At 34.2% G+C, this 15,810-nt stretch overlaps 1 protein-coding gene across 50 annotated transcripts; it reads right to left on the bottom strand.

Moving 5' to 3' along the window:
* Positions 1-10,853: 10,853 nt before the first annotated feature.
* Positions 10,854-15,551, bottom strand: LOC112782423 (callose synthase 7). 50 transcript variants are annotated; one of them, XM_072230693.1, is made up of 11 exons: positions 15,171-15,551; positions 15,050-15,083; positions 14,412-14,883; positions 13,876-14,196; positions 13,596-13,705; positions 12,745-12,774; positions 12,546-12,653; positions 12,202-12,270; positions 11,725-11,921; positions 11,456-11,527; positions 10,854-11,305 (listed from the first exon to the last, which is right to left on the bottom strand). In XM_072230693.1, exons 3-7 carry the CDS (start codon positions 14,576-14,578, stop codon positions 12,637-12,639), a joined length of 645 nt encoding a protein of 214 aa, XP_072086794.1. In that variant the 5' UTR covers positions 14,579-14,883; positions 15,050-15,083; positions 15,171-15,551; the 3' UTR covers positions 10,854-11,305; positions 11,456-11,527; positions 11,725-11,921; positions 12,202-12,270; positions 12,546-12,636. The 50 variants fall into 50 exon arrangements, with proteins under 50 accessions (XP_072086794.1, XP_072086798.1, XP_072086786.1 ...); XM_072230697.1 differs by having other exon boundaries at positions 12,202-12,378; positions 12,546-12,774; positions 13,876-14,175; positions 14,412-14,478; positions 14,654-14,883; XM_072230685.1 differs by having other exon boundaries at positions 12,202-12,378; positions 14,654-14,883.
* Positions 15,552-15,810: the final 259 nt, after the last annotated feature.

Here is a 15,810-nt window from a genome sequence, read left to right as displayed (position 1 = left end):
TTGAATTAAAAACAAAATCTTCCCTCTAGTGTCCTCCTGGCGTTAAACGCCCAGAATGGTATCCATTCTGGCGTTTAACGCCCAAAATACTACCTTTTTGGGCGTTTAATGCCCAGCTAGGCTGGCGTTTAAACGCCAGTTTTCCTTCCTCACTGGGCGTTTTGAATGCCCAGCTATTTCTGTGTAATTCCTCTGCTGCATGTTCTGAATCTCCAATTCTCTGTATTATTGACTTGAAAAGACATAATTTTGAAAAAAAAATTTTGAATTTTTAATGATGAGGAACAATCAAAATGCAACTAATCATGGAAAACTAAGATCAAATAAATAATGTATGCAAGACACCAAATTTAGAAAATTTCATATTGGAGACACTAACAAATTGAGAATGCATATGAAAAACAACAAAACACACAAAACAAGAGAATTTAAAGATCAGAGCAAGGAAATCATCAAGAACAACTTGAAGACTAATGAAGAACATAATGCATATATTCAAAAAATGCAAGAAGAATAAAGACATGCAATTGACACCAAACTTAAAAATTGACACTAGACTCAAACAAGAAACACAAAATATTTTTGGTTTTAAGATTTTATAATTTTTTTGGATTTTTTGAAAATTATTTTGGAGAAGAAAATAGAGACATTCAAAATTTTTAATAAGAATTCCAGGAATCATGCAATGTTAGTCTAAAGCTTCAGTCTAAAAGATTAGACATGGCTAGTCAAGCTTCAGCAGACATTACATACAACAGCCAAATTGATGGGAATCAACTAGCTCCTGTGATGATGAAAGTATCATCTGAAACTCTAGAATTCATTCTTAAAAATTCTGAAGAATAAAAAGTTACCTAATCTAAGCAACAACATGAACCGTCAGATGTCCAAACTCGAACAATCCCCGGCAACGGCGCCAAAAACTTAGTGCACGAAATTGTGATCATCAATGGCGCCAACAACTTGGTACGCACAATTGTAATCTCAACTCTTTGTCACAACTCCGCACAACTAACCAGCAAGTGCACTGGGTCGTCCAAGTAATAAACCTTACGTGAGTAAGGGTCGATCCCACGGAGATTGTCGGCTTGAAGCAAGCTATGGTCATCTTGTAAATCTCAGTCAGGCGGATTCAAATGGTTATGGAGAATTGATAATTAAAAGATGAATAAAATATAAAATAAGATAAAGATACTTATGTAATTCATTGGTGAGAATTTCAGATAAGCGTATGAAGATGCTTTGTTCCTCCTAAACTTCTGCTTTCCTATTGCCTTCTTCCAATCATTCATACTCCTTTCCATGGCAAGCTTATGTTGGGTTTCACCGTTGTCAATGGCTACCTCCCGTCCTCTTAGTGAAAATGGTCCAAATGCGCTGTCACCGCACGGCTAATCAGCTGTTGGTTCTCGATAATGTTGGAATAGGATCCATTTATCCTTTTGCGTCTATCACTACGCCCAACACTCGCGAGTTTGAAGCTCGTCACAGTCATCCCTTCCCAGATCCTACTCGAAATACCACAGACAAGGTTTAGACTTCCCGGATCTCAAGAATGCTGCCAATTTATTCTAGCCTATACCACGAAGACTCTGATCTCATGGAATGGAAGGCTCGGTTGTCAGGCGAGGCAACCATGCGTTATGAACCAGGAGGCCAAGAGATACGCACTCAAGCTATTGCAAGTAGAACGGAAGTGGTTGTCAGGCACGCGTTCATAGGTGAGAATGATGATGAGTGTCACGGATCATCACATTCGTCAGGTTGAAGAACGAGTGTATATCTTAGAGAAGAAATAGGCTTGAGTTGAATAGAAAAACAATAGTACTTTGCATTAATTCATGAGGAACAGCAGAGCTCCACACCTTAATCTATGGTGTGTAGAAACTCCACCGTTGAAAATACATAAGAACAAAAGGTCTAGGCATGGCCGAATGGCCAGCCTCCCAAAGAGTGTTCAATCATCAAAACATGATTCCAAGATAGATAGATTAAAAGATAAAAATACAATAGCAAAAGGTCCTATTTATAGAGAACTAGTAGCCTAGGGTTACAGAAATAAGTAATTAATGCAAAAATCTTCTTCCGGGCCCACTTGGTGTGTGTTTGGGCTGAGCATTGAAGCTTTCACATGTAGAGGCTTTTCTTGGAGTTAAACGCCAGCTTTTGTGCCAGTATGGGCGTTTAGCTCCAGGTTTTATGCCAGTTCTGGCGTTTTGACGCCAGAATTTCTATGCTGACTTGGAATGCCAGTTTGGGCCATCAAATTTCGGGCAAAGTATGAACTATTATATATTTCTGAAAAGCCCAGATTGTCTACTTTCCAACGCAATTGAGAGAGCGCCAATTGGGCTTCTATAGCTCCAGAAAATCCACTTCGAGTGTAGGGAGGTCAGAATCCAACAGCATCTGCAGTCCTTTTTTAGCCTCTGAATCAGATTTTTGCTCAGGTCCCTCAATTTCAGCCAGAAAATACCTGAAATCATAGAAAAACACACAAACTCATAGTAAAGTCCAGAAATATAATTTTTATTTAAAAAATAATAAAAATATAATAAAAACTACCTAAAATATACTAAAAACAATGCCAAAAGCGTATAAATTATCCGCTCATCACCAGCCATGAAGCAGATTTGAGCTTCGCCTTCTGAGTCCTCTTCCTCATCCGAATCATTTTCAAGATTTTTCCAAGATGCTATGAGCACTCTCTTCTTTTCTTTCTTTCCGTTGTCCTCCTTTTTGAGTTTTGAACAGTTGTATTTGAGATGTCCAGCCTCCTTGCAATGGTGACATATTACTTTGCTCAAGTCCTTCTTGTGCTCCTTTGAGCTTGAGCCCTTGTACTTGCCTTTGTTCCTCATTAGCCTTCTTAGCCTCCTAGCAAAAAATACAAGTTCATCATCTGAAAAACTATCACTAGACTCATTCTCTTTTGATTCGACTTTTAACTTAAGGGTTATTCCCTTTTTCTTTGAGTCTTGGTTTGTGTGTGTCGTTTCATAGGCAAGGAGTTTCCCTCTCAGCTGATTATATGTTATGGGACTTAGATTATTGCTTTCGGCTAGGATAGTGGCCTTTGTTTCCCATTCCTTTGTGAGGCTTCTAAGGATTTTTCTCACTAGGGTTTGTTCTGAGTAGGTTGTACCCATAGCATCAAGGTTGTTGATTATGATTGAGAATCTCTCAAACACTTTATCAATACTTTCTCCATCCTTCATGTTAAACATCTCGTACTCTTTTCGCAGCATATCAATCCTTATTTCCTTGACCTATTTAGTGCCTTCGTGTGTAACCTGGAGTTTCTCCCAGATTTCTTTGGCTGTTTTGTATCTAGACACCTTTTGGTACTCTTCAAAGCTGATGGCACAGTGAAGTAGGTTGACGGATTTAGCATTCAGCTCCACTTTTTTCTTGTCGTCGTCATTCCATTCAGTTTCTTCTTTTGGAGTCACCACTCCATTAGCGTTTGTTTTTGTTGGAATTTTGGGGCCGCTTACAACAATCTTCCATATGTTGTAGTTAATGGATTGGATGAAGATCCGCATCCTCTCTTTCTAGTAGGTATAGTTCTTTCCGTTGAAGAAGGGAGGCCTGTTGTTTGACTGGCCTTTAGTTAGAGTGTAGGCAACTGTGGTTGTGCCCAAGTTGTTTGCCATTGGATCTTTGCTCCAAGTTGGGAAGCTTGATTTTTGAGAGCTTGGATCTTGATACCAATTAAAGGTTGTAGAAGGCTTAGAGAAGGGGGTTGAATATATGGCCTTATTTACTTTAATGAATTAAGCCTTTACTTGCGAACTTTTTCTTGGAATCTGTTTGAACTGCGCTGCAGAAATTTTATGAGACAATTTCATTTTGTCTCATAAATAACAGAAAATAGATCTCATAGAAAGAGAAGAAGAATAACACAAGCATGTATTCTGGTTCAGTTGCCTTGTGCAATGTAACCTACATCCAGTCTCCACCACAACTGTGGTAGAATTTCTACTATAGTTAATGTATTACATACACCAATTCATAGGATTCCCTCAATCATTTCTCTCTCAAGTTTTAACCTAACTTTACTTGGTTATGCTAATACCTAACTCTTCACTCTAAGTGCTAACCCAACTTAGAAAGGGGTACCTCACAGGTACAAGACATAAGACATCTGAAACAACCTAAAGAAATCTGGGCTTTTTTCTCATGTGTTTCACTCAGTCTTTTATCACTCATAGGCTTTTTCTTGATTTCTCTCTATCTTCCTTTTACCTCTTAAGAAATTACAGAAAGATATACATTGAAAATAAATTACAAACTGTAAAACATGAAGGAGATTAATGCTTCAATACCCTCTGATGCTATAAGTTGAACCGGATTCAGCTAACTCTGATTGAGTTCCTCATCTTGGCAGAATGCTTCTTTAACTTAGAAAACACTGTCCAAAGTTGATGAACTCTTCACAGAGAAGCCCTTTAGAGCAATACCCAAAAACTGGTTCTTTCTCCTTGTCCTTCGAAAGATGAATTTTTTTTTCTTTTTGTATCTCTTTTCCAGTTGCTGAGTGCTTTCTTCTAAGTCAACTCTTCGAGTTGTGTGCTTCCCAGAAGTGACATTTCACTTTCTTCCATTAATCTCCAAATTAGGACATTTGGGACAGACCCTTTTTGCTTGACCGAATGCCTTAGATCAACAAAGATAAAAGTTTAAAAGGTAAACTTGAATCTGAACCCTTGATCAAGAGCTTTGTCCCCAAAAAATAGTTTTAGCCTTTGATTCACAACAGTGATTATCAGAGAACACTTTTGCATTTATCCCAAATTAGAGTAGCAGAAATTTGGAGCAGGAGTGAAGAAAGTAAATTACATGCAAATGAAAATAAATCACCTTTAACTTCTGACTTAGCTTAAAATGGTTTGATTTGAGTGATTAGACCTTTGTCCTTTTTGATTTAGCTTTCTCTTTCTTTTTTCTCTGGTGAAATGAGTAAGAAGAAGAGTGAAGCTTTCTCTCTCTTTTTCTCTGTGTTTGACCAAAGCAACAAGTGAATGTTGGCTTTAGAGTGTATCAGCTTAGTGGGATCAACTTGGATTTGGATTTGCTTTTTTTACCTCTCAGCCCGTTTGATTTTTTTGCTTAATTACTTTGGACTTTGTTGGCTAGAGACTCACCGATAATCTCGTTTTTGTTTTCTTCCAAATGGACTGCTGCTTCTTTGATTTTTGGCCTGCATTATTTAACTAAACACAATCAAAACTAATTGAGTGTCTAACCCAATAAAATAATATTTGTCATCATCAAACTAAATTAGTTATACATAACTCAACAGTTTGTATTTAAAAATAATTAAAAAATATTAAAAATAAAAATACAAAAAATATAGCATAAAATTATAAATGAATTTTATTAATCATGATATATTAAAATGTGTACATAATAAATAGATGTTATTATGTTAAAGTTAAATGTGATTAAAGATATTTTGGATAATTCATTTAAGAAAATATTTAAGATGGATCGGAGTAATAATAATAACAGTGTTACTTAATATATTTAAGTATATCAAATCATATATATTTTGAGTGTTTATAATTGAAAATTGTTATTATTATAATTTTTATACAGATGTTAATTATATATAGATGTTACTTTTTAATTCAAGTGAGTAATAATAGATATTAAATTTAATTGATTATTAGCACAATTAAAGTTTTATATCCTTTTATGTAAAATTTCATTATTATTTTTATATTGCAAAATTGTCATCTATACAAAATTACTGATATGGCACAATTACATAAAATAATATACTGTAAGTTCATTATATGATGAGCTTGCATTAACTTTTATATAATATAAATAAATAGATAGATAATAGATAGATTTTCTGATATATTTCATAAGAACTATTGATATGAAAAAGTCTTTAATATAAAGACGATAATTAAAAATTATATATTAAAAAATTTAACATATTTCACTAATTTAGTTATGTCCATCATAAAAAATATTATTTATATACTAAAATTAGTTATTATATATTTATATATAAATATATATTATTTAAATTATTTTTAATATATATATTTTTTTATACTAAAGATAGGAGACTCGAACCCGTAATTTCTTAATTGAGTATGGAGAGACTATGCCATTTGAGCTATAACTCATTGACTAAAATTTGGAAAGATAGGAGACTCGAACCTCCAACCTCTTAATTGACAAAAATTTAACATATATATATATATATATATTAACTTGTGCTCAGCATCATTCAACTTAACCTTTTGCTCTAACCACTGGAGAATACATAAATCAAAACAAATGTTAAATTCAAAGACATTGACAAATGATAGAAAAAGAAATGTGTTAATAGAGTTGAAGGAAAATCACTAACAGTGTTAATAGGATTAAGAGTTTGTATTGAATCAACAACCATAGCACGAGGGAAAAAAAGCTGAGCTTTCTTCAATATGTCCTAAAAACTAAATTAAGATAAAAAAGCATACAAGTATCTAAACTTCACCATACAGTTCTCGCAAGTTAAGGCTATTACATGAAATAATCGCTTAATAGGACCCAGACAATAACTTCAATAAAAATTCATGTATAAAATAGAAAATAATATAGCAAGAAGAATGGTAGCAGCAAAACTAATCAGAAGAAATCTAGATTTCCACCTCAATATCCGTACTTAAATATAAATATATATCTGAATTAATCCTAAGGTGTTCTGCTCTATTACCAATTTGCTCAAGGCTTTGTCACATGACACAAAACAAAATAAATGCAACCAAATTAGAGAAGGTTAACTGACTCTAAACCCAAAGCACAGTCACAAATAAAATGTTAAATTTCAGTGTCCACATCAGGGAAATCAAATATTATCCCAAACTACAATACCATGATGCAGGAAAGAAACCCAATAAAAGCTAAAATCTTCACCAGACACATAAAACTCGAGACGCTTTGCCTTCACTGCAACCCTTTGCTATCATTGTTGCTATCTTCCAATCAAATTGTGACAATAAAAGAAACCCTTAGTGGTAAGAGTTTTGTATCCTCTTAATTTAAAAGAAATCAAATTGAACTCCTCCCAAGTCCAATCAGCAAAATCTGAAACAAGATAGATAATAATAACATTACAATCCACAAGATCGATTCTGTTACAAGTGAGCCAATCATTTCACTTCATTTGTATCCTCTTAATTTATTTTGTGGCATTGCGAATGCGATCCAGAAAGAACTTATTGTATAAATATTGCTCTCATAAAATTTTAGTACCAGAAATAAAATCTCTCACACAAGGACATATTTATAAAGTTTAAATTTAATTCACTTTTAGGTTAAGCAATTTTAGACATGCATTCAATTAGGTAAAGTTACCTAGCAAAAGTAAACTATTTTTTTACATTGATTGTAGAAACCAACAAGCTTAGTATCTTTCAACTTGTATAACTTTTACTACAAAACTTCAATTAGGCTAAAGTTTGGTTTGGAAACTCCTAACTTATCTAGCAACAAGTGTGTCTTAGTTGCAACCCAATTGCTATTCAATTCTAAGAGTTACAAGCATTAGAAGTTGATGCATAACTTGCTGAAAACTGGTTCTTTCCAGCTTAAACCATTAACTTTCAAAAATTCACAACTCCCAATCCTTAACTCCTAAAATTCTGAATTTTTAGAGAAATAAACCAAATTAATCAAATTTTAAAACAAAATTGATTTCGCTCCAAAACTCAGCTTGCAGCAGTCGCAGTACAAAAAACAAATTGCTACCCTATTTGAACTTTTCTGCTGTAGGACAAATTTATCGACCTAACTTTAAAAATTCGTCATAAATTGTGTATTTAACAAAAAGGCCTCAAATTTTCTAGTCAAGCTCCAAATAATCCCAAGTTTAATCCGGACTTAGTCCCATACAATTCCAATCATCACAGAATTAGTTATAACTTTTCAAAGTTTCTGACTTCGTTTAGAAGTAATGCAGAAAATCAGATTTTACTATTCATTTTTGAAAAATCATAACTAATTCTCTAGTTAAAATGAAACCTTCAAAATTGAATATTAATAACTATACTTGTTGTAGTTCGCTTAGCTTTTAATCTCATAACATTCCAATCTCTATTAAGTTGCTGGTTCACTTTCAAAGTTGCCATTTAATTTCAAAACTCGAATTTTTCAGCAAGCAATTCAACATTTCAAATTCAATCCTTTAAACATTCTCTAAACCAATTCCAATCAATCATCAACTAAATCCATCACCGATATAATAATCATATAACCAACTCAACAGCAACAAATCCAACATAATCCATCAAAATTTAGAATTTTCATCAATCACTCATCAACAATTCATATTCCACCCATGATCAATCAATTCCACAAAATCCACCATTTCAATCAATTCACAGCCACAATTCAACATCCACACAACCAATCAATTACTCATAATAATTCAACCTATTTGCAGTTATTCAATAAAATTTATGGGCATTCTTAAATTAAAACCATTTAAAATTTAAACCCCCTACCTCGATGTCGCAATCGTATTATTTAACGCAAAAAGCCCCTTTATCCCCAATCGTGGCAGTAGCAGCGACAATTCCAACATAACCGGGACAAAGGCAGCGGCACCAACTATGATCACACTCGAAGCAACAATTTTGACATTTCCAGCAGAACACAGCAGTACTAAAACAACGATATTGGCTACCGTAATTAGAATAAGAATATAACAGAGAAACAATGCTAAACAGAACAAGAGTGGAAGCGTTACAGGATTTTGAACGGGAGAATCGATGTCAGAATGAAAAGGATGGCGCAACAACTTCTCTTCTCTGGTGACAAGCTTCAACTGTGATAATTCCAACAAACTCAATAGAGTCAAGAACATCAGAAGCAAGCGCAGGGTTGTTACAGAGCAAATAAGGTTCAGAGGTGGTGATTATGGTAGCTAGGCACGATTAACTCACCATGAATTCTGGCGGCGACCAGGAATTCCAGCAGCGGCAGAGGAACGGCTCCTCCTCTGTTGCATCACTTCCTCAAACGCGTTGCTTCCTTCCTTTCTGTGGTAGCATCAACGACGACCTCCTCTCCCTGTTTGGTTCCTCCCAACGATGGTGGCGGCTTCCATCAACGGCAGCGGAGGCAAGGCGCGGCGACGGTGGCAATGAAGACGAGCTCCTCTTCCTCGCATCGCGTCTGTCTCCCTTAACGCCTCTACAAAGCAAATCTCTCTCTCCTCCGGTGCCTCAACAACAGTGACGGTAGTAAGGACCCAGCCACATCGTCCCCTCCTCTCTTCCCCTCTTCTCCCTCGAGCTCCCCCTTCTCCCTTCTCTATTTTCCCTTTCTCCCTCACTTACTGAGTGTTGTGTGCGTGTGTTTAGAGATTTAGGGTACTAAATTGGGAAATTTGGGATATTAGGGTTTTTATTAAAAAATTTTAGGATTAGAGTAAAATATATATGAGTAATATAATAATTTTACAAAATATTTGAGATAAAATAACAATTCAGAAATCAAATATAATACTATAAAGATTATTTTCAAAATGCATAAGATTTTATTGATCAATATATCAATGAATTTAAATAATTACTTTTAATTTAAATTATAAAGTAAACATACTAATCACATTTTATAAAATATGGTTTAAATCCTAATATCAATTATCTAAATATGGCGCCTATGGTGGGATGCGATAACGGTGCATATGATGGCTTTATCTCTCACGAGAATCGCGGTGTCACAAAATCAGTTCGCGTGGAAGAGGTTGTGTCACAAATCGAACAGTGATTGCAGCTTCCTGGTGACGTGAAAAATTTCAAGACAGAGAGATTAATGGAAATAGTTGAGGAGAAGAGGGTTGTGTGACACCTTCATACACTCACGTTGCAGTTCTCTTCCACGGGACTAGCGGTGCCACAATGTGGGATCCAGAAGAAGGGGCAGTCACCGTCGAATGGTAATGGCAGCGTCCCGGTGACTGGAAAAATTTCACGAAGGAGACTCGACTGGTGAAGAGAAAGATGATTAGGGTTGCGTGATGGATTGCACTGCAGTCTTTGTTATTGACGTGATTAAGCCTCATGCATGGTTACCATTCCTTATTCTTTCAAAATGTTATATAATAGATCCCACTAAATTTTTAATTGATATAAAAAAATTATATTTAATTATTTTTAATTATTATTGGTAATAGTTGACAGATTTATATCTTGGCACCCTATACTTTTCTTTATTACATATTATAGACACTACAAAAAATTCTGGTAAAAACTGCGGTTTTTTTTGTATTTACGGCGGTTTGAACCGCTATTATTACCAATAATGGCGGTTTCATAAAGCGACGTAATTCTGGCGTCATTCTGGTTATTACGGCGGTTTTTGAGTAGGTTAAAATGGCGGTTCAAGCTGCCGTTATTTCCAGGGTTAAAATGGCAGTCTGAACCGCCATTATTATCCTGACAGAGTTGTGTTTTGGTTGGTTAAAATGGCGGTTCAAACCATCGTTATTTTCAGGGTTAAAATGGCGGTTTGAAACGCCATTATTACCCTGACAGAGTTGCGTTTTGGTTGGTTAAAACGGTGGTTCAAACCGCCGTTATTTTCAGGGTTAAAATGGCGACTTTTGGATAGGTTAAAATGGCGGTTTGAACCGCTATTATTACCCTGACAGAGTGGCGTTTTGGTTGGTTAAAACGACATTTTTGAACCACCGTTTTACCCTGACAGTGACATTTTTTATCGTTTAAAAAAATAATTTTTACCATCATTTTTATCGTGTTAAATAAATAATTGTGATTAAAATTTCACAATAGCAAAAAATCATAATCCATAAATGAAATATATAACTCATAAACAAAATATTAATATAATATATAATTTTTTTATTATTGAAAATCAAAAGTAATAACTCCTATACAAAACCTTGTCTTACTAAACTTACCAAAATACAAGCATTGCAATAAACACTAATAAGTTAAATCTACCATCCAGTTCCCTAAACTATGTTAATATCTAATATTTTATTTAAACCATCTAATAAGTGCTGTTTTTACTACTTAGAATATGAATATACAAGACAAATAGCTTAACTATGTGATGATGAATAAGATTTAGAGGCCAAAAGTTTCCTCCTTTTGTAATTAACTTTAAAACAAGCATGCCTTAGTTTCTTGGTCTCTTGTGTGAGTTTCATCTTGGGAACTTGCTCCAACATCTTTTTTTCTTGCTCCAACACTCCAACTTCATTATCCAAACTCATCTCTTACAAAGATTTGTAGGAACCTCTCCTGTTAGGGAATTTCTATCAAGCCGGCTGTTATAAATTGAAATTATAACAATGAAAAGATGTCATTAGAAACAATATATAACTAGTCAAATAATATAAAGAGAAAAAATAAAATTAGATTGGTAGAAAGAGTCGAGAAAATTTATTAAAAAACTGAAATATGAGGCAATTACTTACAGAACCTCAAGTGTCTGAACTAGTCCTAATGTTTCTGGTATAGAACCAGATAAATCATTTCCATTAAACAATCTGCAAATTCCACTATCTTAAATTAGCAATTCTACTATGAAAATTTCTTATAACTGCACAATAACCATATTACTAATAGCTGTCTCTTGGAGTATCAGAACCAATATTTGCCTAATTCAAAATTCAATTCTTCATCATATTGCCCAAAAAGGTAAGAGGTAACAATATAACTGAAATTGTTATTAATTAAAACTTACCTCTATAATATCATCCATTGTCAATTTAGCATATTCAATAAGAAGAGACTGAAGATTCTCAGATTCAAGTGCTCGTCTTCTCTCTGTATAAACACGATCTCTTTGGCTGTTGAGCACTTCATCATACTCAAACAACTGTTTCCGAATGGCAAAGAAGTAGTTCTCCACTTCTGGTGATCAATGACCCTGCACAGCAGCTGCACATCAAATAGATTACCTGAATTTGGTCTCTACCAAATATACGAAAAATGTTATCTTCAAGACTTAAGAAAAAGCGTGAGCCTCCTGGATCTCCTTGTCTGCCACTTCGACCACGCAACTTAAAAAATAGAAATTGAAGTTTCAAGTTTAACTACTTATTCAACAATATATCCATGAAAGGGGTTGTGAATAGGGGCTATGATAGTTGAGAATTATAAAAGGCATTTGGCTGTGTAATGCCAGAAGCTATTCCTAAGAAAAGGAAAGAATGCAAACCTGATTATCAATTCTCTGGGACTTATGACGCTCTGTGCCAACTACATGCAGTCCACCAGCTGCCACAACCTAAAGTCACAATTATTATTAAAACTTTGCAGTAAAGACTTTATATTCCTTAACAATTTCCAGAAATGCATTTCTTAGCTCAGCAATGACTTCATTTTGAGCAGGTCCCTACATAAACATACATGATTTAATGACACAAGATTAAAACTTTGCTTAAGTGATATCAAGAAAGAAGAAAACACCACTTAAGATATTCTTTTGGGAAAATTCATTAATAATGCATTCTCAATTATAGTGTTGATTCGATAGAAGCATGATCATCATCATCGTGTCACCTTCTCACATGAATAGGATAGGCGCTCCTCTGCTTCAAGCTCAGTTAAAACCATATTAACCAGAATAGCAATTTTACTATGGCCGGTGATCTCATTTCTTTACTTGATCTAACAAGACCAACACGTTGTTATAGATTGGTTCCTATCAGATTAGTTTCTTCAAACATATTAACCAGAATACACATCAGTAACAACTTACGGTAGGCAGCAGCTCTAGGAATGATCCATTCTGAAATAAAAAAACAGATACAGAATATTAAGGATGATTTGCAAACACACAATAGATTCTAAAATAAAAAATAAGCATTCTTGCAAAACTTTGAGCCAATCGAGAAAGAATAAATCTGGTTTAAATATTTAGTGCATTCTAATACTTGTTATAACAGTAACAGCCTCAAAACAACTCAAATTTTAAAAGGTTGAATGAGTGAAATTTAACCAACTTTAATTTGTTTATAACAGTAGCAGTGCATTCTAATACTTGTTATTAATTTGATCACATTCTCAGCATCCAAAGAAATCATAATAAATCAGCTAGAAAAGTTAGTAATGACAAAAACCTTGGAAGCAGCAAATGATCTACAACTGATGGATACTAATAAGCATATGACTGATTTCTACAACTGAAAGTTCAGTAATGAATCTAGAGTCATGACAAAGCCAAACTTTCTAATCAATGCACAGTCACTATATTACCAGGGTATGCTAATATACATGTATGAGTTACACTTAGCTAAGTCTAACTATTCATCTAGTATAACTAACTAAACAGCTTCTAACTACTTCTAATTCTAACTGACTGAGCTGGCAATTGAGTAAACTACAATCCCTCAAACTATCATGAAATTATGATATAAATTGAAATTATTTACACTTAATACAGAATAAACTTCGAAAAAAGTTAATAAGTCATTCTTATCCTCATCATTCAACTTTCAAGTCATTAAGCCGCTCATGGAAATTACGCCATTCATCTACAATGCTTTAGAAATGAGTGAAGATGTACTGAGGAAGAAAACAAAATAGGTGAGAAAATAAAACCAAACTCACCAAGGTATATCTTTCTTAAGTAGAATAAGATTGATATCCCATCTTCATTTTCCTTATTAAGTTCCTCAATCGAATATCGAACATCTTCTTTGTAATATGGTGTCAAAATACTAAAGAAAAAGATTACATAAGTTCCAATCATAGCATCAATTAAAAATAAACAAACATTATGTGCCTTTAATATTTAAGAACTTAAGAGAGTTGGCACTTGCCATTTTTCAATATTCAATCTATTTTTTCCACTTTCATGTCATTAAATTAGTTAATCATAATGACTAACTTGAAGGACAATATGTTTCGAACTTTGGGAGCCTTCAGCATATTCATGAATAAGGAATTTGCAAAGAATGTGATACGGCGGCGAGCATCCAGATTTTGAGGCACATTTATAGCTGATTCCTTTACTGTCAAAGGGTCTATATAGGAAACTGAGATATTCTGAGAGGAAAGAGTTACAAATAGAGTTAGGAATTTTTCCAATTTCTCACTAAGTGAAGGCAAACCACTCATCTTGAATTCTTTGACAAATGTGTGTTCTTGTATGCTCCATTCAACTTTATCACAAATATGGCTTACAAACCTATCACAATACATGGAAGACCTTGAATAATCAAGAGGATTCCGGTAAAAGCAGAAAGAAAGTTACTGTTTGGTTTATATTTTCACATTTTGAGAAGAAAAAAGTTGAAAACAATAAAATCATGTTTTCTGATTTCGCAAAATCCTAACAAAGAATACTAAAAATGAAATTAAGAAATAAAAATAGAAACTAAATATGTAAGCATGCGAAATAGTGATATCTTTTTTTTTCCTTACATCTTATCTTCCTCATCTTGCAGGAGGTTATAAATGATATCCTTGAGAGTTTCATAGCATTCGACGACTGCTGAATACATGTAGCTAACATTCAAGCTAATAAAAGAATTTTTTGATATGTTTGAAAAAGAGATATATCGCATACAACAATGATTAAATAAATGCATAGACAAAAAAAAAAAAGATTTTCAGTTCAGCATTATTTTCTCTTTAAATCAAACAGCTTTAAAACTTAAAAGTACCTGCTGATATATGTAACAAAACCTGGAAGGCAAGCAACTTCCTTGAGCGGTCCCCGGTATGCAAACGCCGCAGCAGCTTCCGAAGGATCAACACCGTAGAACACCGGCACAACTTTCTGACCCTTGCTGCTCCAACACTCCATTATCTTCTCAAATTCCTTCAACCACCACGTCGAATTCCCATAGCTTTGGGAGAAAACCACGATTGAAATTCTAGAATCTTCGATTGCCTTGGAACAAAAAAGATAAGCATTCAAGTAATTCATCAAACACGTGCTATGCGAATCAGTAAATCACCAACCAAAAGCATATTTACAAATCAAAACCGCAAAACAAATGAAAATTTGTATACATGTATGTAAGAAAAAAATCGAAGAAATTTCATGAAGACCTTACCCCTAATTTCTGCTAACAAAGAGAAAATCAAAACCTAGCATTAAAGATATAGAAGTAGTAACAATTAGCAAATACAAAATATGAGTAATTAAAAGAAGAGATTGTGGATTTGTATATAAACCTAGTTCAACGAAGATGGAGAAGGAGAAGCTTCACAGAGCACAACACGATGGAGTAGGAAACTTTGATGGAGGAGATCGCAGCTGGAAGAAAAGCGTTGATGGAGGAGCTTGCCGCCAGAGGAGAGCGTCGTGGATGAGATCGCAGATCTCACGCTGCGAGGGAGTTTCTTCCTGGTTCTCACGTTGCCATGGAGTTTCGATAGATTGAGTAGCACAGCGTTTATTAGTAAAATAAGAGTTAGGTTTTTATATTACGGAAGCAGATAATGAGATACTGGCGTTTAAAACTGCCAAATTCACTAAAAAACCGCCGCTTTCCACCAGTAAATTATGGCAGCCACACAAACTGCCTCAATTTATGAATATAACGGCAGTATTTTAAAATTGCCATTTTATTGATGCCATTTTATACTAGTTTTTTGTAGTGAGAATAACTTTGTTTTTGTTTAAAGATTCACCAAAATTTCTACAATAATAAAAGGAAAGTAGAACGGTATGCTTGTTCATGAAGTCATAATTGTCATGGACTCATAGTGAATGAAATTCATTCCTTGAAATATCCATGATGAAATTTTAAATTCCTACTTCAATGGCAACAAATTACCTCTATCTCTTGCTCTCTAGATATGTGTGTGCGAG

This window comes from Arachis hypogaea, chromosome 20, assembly GCF_003086295.3.
Source record: "Arachis hypogaea cultivar Tifrunner chromosome 20, arahy.Tifrunner.gnm2.J5K5, whole genome shotgun sequence".
In the NCBI taxonomy this organism is placed as follows: Eukaryota; Viridiplantae; Streptophyta; class Magnoliopsida; order Fabales; family Fabaceae; genus Arachis; species Arachis hypogaea.
This window is presented reverse-complemented; position numbering and strand designations above follow the sequence as displayed.